We start from the raw sequence: 4575 nt of genomic DNA, 5'->3' as shown, positions 1-4575 counted from the left end.
AAAGAGATTTATCTTTCCTGCTCAAATGAGGAATCTGTCAAAGCATCCAGATCCGCTAGGTTTCACCATAGCCAAGATGAAAGCTCCCCCCCGCTTACTGTAATCAAGATCCAGCCAAGAGGTAGTTCTAAACAGTTTTACTGAGATACATTTCTCATATTGCTTTTCATAATTCAGGGGATTTATGTTCTTCAACAGCAATATACTGTCTCCTTATCTAAATATTGCATAACAACCAACTGAGTATCACATCATATAGCTAAAGAGAAAAGACTTGCTTGGGTTATACTATTTAATAATTAATAAATTCAAAATATCACTCTTGTGTTTACTTTAAGCAAAGACTCAAAAAAACATGTTTTCCTGCCATAAGAAATTCATTTACCTCTTGAATAATGAAGTCTGATGAGCTTTGCATTCTTCGGCGCTTCACTGGAGATTTTTGCTGGGAGTCAACCATAGCTCTGTAGGTCATAGTCTGCAGCTCATAGTCCTGTAAAAAGAGAAAATACACAAAATTACCGGCATTCCACATGATACTGATACTGGGAAAAAAGGACTGTAAATATAACATTGTTTATTACCTTGACAGCAGCTGAGTATTGTTCTGAATACTTCTGACATTCATCTATTTTGCTTTGTTTCATTTCAATCTCAGAAACCAACATCTGTAAAGCATGAACGTACATCTTCATCTTATAAAGTTATTTTTATTACGTACTATTATTATTAGCATTTCTACTTTACATAACTTCATGAAATTTACACAATACGCTCATTTCCATGTGTGTACAAGTAATTATATGCTCAAGCCTAAGTCCCAGGCATTGTCAGACTTGCAGTACAAAAGTACTGAAAAAAACCTGCCAGGTTTAATAGCTCGCTGGTGAGTGAACTCAAAAAGAAGTCAGAAATATACCATTTTGTGTGTATAGTTTGTTATTCTGTCTTTTATTTAAGCTGCATTTCCTTCTTGCAGGAGACAGTTGTTAAGTTGAGCTCTGTTTCAATGAAAATATTTCTACATCTATAAATAACAAAAGCAGCATTGAATAAAAAAACGACATGATAAGGAGAGACCAGAATTTTAGGCACTTTCTAAGGTTTTGCTCTTCTTGCAGATTTGAGGGCCAAAACAAAATAAAATGGCAACAGCGAGCGATATATTTGATGTTAGCTGCATTATAAACATAAACCCACATATGTGGGTAATGACTTCTAATTTTACAGTACGGGCTGAGGGATATAAGCACCTGATATCAAGAAATAAGACTGATATCACTGGGTTAAACTGTAGTTTCAATTATTCATTCATTAAAGCAGTGCTTTCCTACAATGAGATCCCTTTCATACCTTTTGCTGGTTCAGCTGTTTAGCCAATGCTTTGCTATTTTCAGGATGGATTTCTTGAATCTTTCGCTGATTATCTTCCACTTGTTGAATCCAAGTGTCCAAAGAATTGTAAGTATCTTTGTAATACTTCAAAGATTTATTAATACCTTCTAAGTCACGCAACCTGATTTTAATTGAGAAGATAAGCCAAAGGGGAGAAGATGAATATTAAAGATTAAGAGTACCACATTAAGGCAAATACAGTTTTAAAGGCTTCAGATGCCTTAGCTCTGCTATAGCTACTATCACACTAAAATAATACTAACTAAACAGTAAATGAACTTCTCAAACACCAAGATTCCCAGCTTAATGAAGTCTTTTCATTTGTCATAAATGACACCCAGGAGAGATCCTACTACAGAAGAAATTCTGCAAATATCCCTCATTAGTGAGCTAAACTGCTTGAAATTCTGTAAGTGCAGGAAACCTTGAGCAAGAGGGAGGGCTCTGCAGCAGCAGTTAATTCTGTTATAAGATGTGAGAGTATTCCAAATGACCCATGTGAATCAAGGAGGAGTGTGCTGGGCTGGAGTTAAGTGGTAGTTCACTATACTCCCCGTGCCTCCCACAAAACGAGCATTAGACTAAGACTAAAGCCTTTAAATACTCTGATGTACAAAAGCAATTGATACTGTAAGTCCTCTTTTAAAGAGAGTGCTGTGTATTTCTTGAAAGTGGTTTCCATACTGACGAGAATACTGATGAGAACACCAACAGCTTTTCTTTCATGATCCTTATCCTGTTACTTCAAGGATCATATAAGCACTGCAGGATAAACATACTTAATAAACATCTTCATGTAGACTGACTTGGAATGAATATTTTTAATCGCTCTAGTGTTGTTTCCTAGGCGCCAAAAGACAACTGAAAAAGAGCACGCAAAGGAAACCGTATTGCTCGGATTTTGTACTTAACCATGTTTTGAAGCTAATAACCGTGAAAAAGAGGAAGGATCATGGCAAGTGCAGCCAATATTTGTACATACTTTCCATATACTGATCACCAGTGTCAAGCTGTTAGGAAGCAGCTGAGCAAAGATTTGTAGAAAGCTTGTTTACAGCTCCATGCTGCAATTACCACAATCTGTGCTATTTACTCTAGAAGCCGCTATATGTTTACAGTCACTTTTCAGCACATTCTATTCAGGATACAGTTCGGTGAGGAGAACCTCTGGTTCGTGTTTGCCCTCTGAGGAAATCAGGACACTTCAGTACCTCATAAAACTACTGTCTTCTCATTTAAATGATGTCACGCTATCAAATGATGAAAAATCTAGCTAGCCATTCCGCAGTCGCCTTTAAATGGGTCAGCTTTTGCCCACCTGCCTTTTAATTTACAGCAATGTTAAACAGAAATAACTAAATTAGTTAATTACAAGTGAATAACTTGTAATCCAGGTGCACCATTGCACGTGAATGGACATTCACCCCTTAGAAAAGGACAAAAATGTCAAAGGTTCTTCTATGGATTTCTGTATCAACCACACTATCTCACTATCTTTAATGCTCTTGTTCAGGTTATCTACATTGACAAACTAAAGTAGACTTTAAAGGAAATAAATTCAGGCTGTATAGTACAGACTTCCTTAATTTTGCCCATACTTTTTCCTTCAGTCTCTTCAGTGCCGTTCTCTGAAACGGAACTACAGAGACTGAAGGAAAAAAGTATTTCCAGGATTGTCACGTATGGACATCTCCTTCAGAATTACAGGTAGGTGTGTTCTGCTGTATCTGTGTAGGCATGTGCATTTAAGTAATATTCTCCAATATCACGACAGTAATACTGAAGAACTGAATTTAGAGCAACACCTCAACTGGATATTGAGGCTGCACAAAAACAGTTGCACACCAAAAGAAAATACTGACACTTTGCCAAGAGTTCTTGTGGTAAAATTACCACAGAAGTCAATGCAGGGTAAGGACTTCCAAACTTAGAACTTGAGTCATTAAAAGCAAGTTAACGTGAATCCAATCATAACTGATGAATCTGCTCATTAGTTTAGCCTGTCAGAACTAATTATGTGAAGAAACAGATGGTATTTCCGCAGGACTGCAAGCCATTTCTGCAGGCTTTTCTTTGGAAAGAAAAAAGACAATTTATCTCTATTTGTCTCAGTAAGCTGCAAGTGAATAAAGTTTCTCTATTTTGTTAATCTTTTGGTGCTTAGTAGTCACCAACATTTTCTGTGGAAAAGTAACACAATGACATCGACAGCACAGGAAAGGTAAGAATCCTTGATCTTAGTACATTTCACAAACAGTTCAGAAAACTATGCTGACCTATTTTAACATTCATTTCTGATTATTTTTTCTCAGCAAAGACAAAACCAGCATAAACCATGAACAGGTTATAATTAAAAGTTATACAAACCTATTTTCAATTTGAGAATGAATGTTTTGCCACCTCTCTGCTAACTGATCGACTTTCTCTTTATGCCAGTCAAAGTCAAGATCACGTTCCTTGTGCATTTTAAACATCTGATCACTGATCATCTTTGCCTTCTGAAGTTCATCCTCCAAGGCATGGAACACTTGTCTGTTCTCATCTACTTCAGATCTCCATTGCTAATATGTGATAAATGATAAACTGTAAATAACTCTTAAATTATTACACCATTTTATAAATCAGTATTTTAACATGAGTAAAATGTATAAATGAATAAATGAAAAATGTTTAAATTAATATTTTACTGCTGCTTGCTCAAACACTGTAAGAGCACTAAAATGGGTCTGAAGCAACTAATTAGGTAAGAACTGCAAAATAACTCTAGGTAACAGCATCTCCCACAGCACATAGATCAAAGCACAGACAGCAAATTAACATGCTTATCTTACAAACTATGGCTTTCAGAAAAATCATTCCAGAGATGCCAATCATTCTATTTAACACAAAAAGCATTACTTGTCGTTTGCAATATAAAAATGAGATATATACAGCAAACAAAACCCACTGAACTTCAATCTTACCCTTTCTCAAAGATACCTGCCAAACCTCCTAGCAAATCCTGATCAGCATAGCAGTAGCACGAATGCTATTGTGGCCAGATTTATATATAACAATATATGTTACCTTAAGCATATGTCACATTTTGAAGAGACAAAAAAAAATATGTCTTACTGCAGCATTAACATCTGCCACTCTTGGAAGTTCAGATACTTCAAGGCATTTTCTAACAGCAGGCAT

At 36.0% G+C, this 4575-nt stretch overlaps 1 protein-coding gene across 1 annotated transcript in view; it reads right to left on the bottom strand.

Moving 5' to 3' along the window:
• Positions 1-4575, bottom strand: part of LOC104493394 (dystonin-like) — a gene marked incomplete at its 5' end in the record, with an annotated part of 44813 nt that overhangs the window by 39813 nt on the left and 425 nt on the right. The window contains 4 exons of the mRNA XM_010136063.1: positions 386-493; positions 585-668; positions 1354-1516; positions 3763-3956. Of these exons, the coding sequence (XP_010134365.1) occupies positions 386-493; positions 585-668; positions 1354-1516; positions 3763-3956 (549 nt within the window). The remainder of the gene's footprint in view (positions 1-385; positions 494-584; positions 669-1353; positions 1517-3762; positions 3957-4575) is intronic.

This window comes from Buceros rhinoceros, unplaced genomic scaffold (genome assembly GCF_000710305.1).
Source record: "Buceros rhinoceros silvestris isolate BGI_N320 unplaced genomic scaffold, ASM71030v1 scaffold26625, whole genome shotgun sequence".
In the NCBI taxonomy this organism is placed as follows: Eukaryota; Metazoa; Chordata; class Aves; order Bucerotiformes; family Bucerotidae; genus Buceros; species Buceros rhinoceros.
The sequence above is the reverse complement of the archived record's forward strand: the minus strand, read 5'-3'. Positions and strand labels throughout refer to the sequence as shown.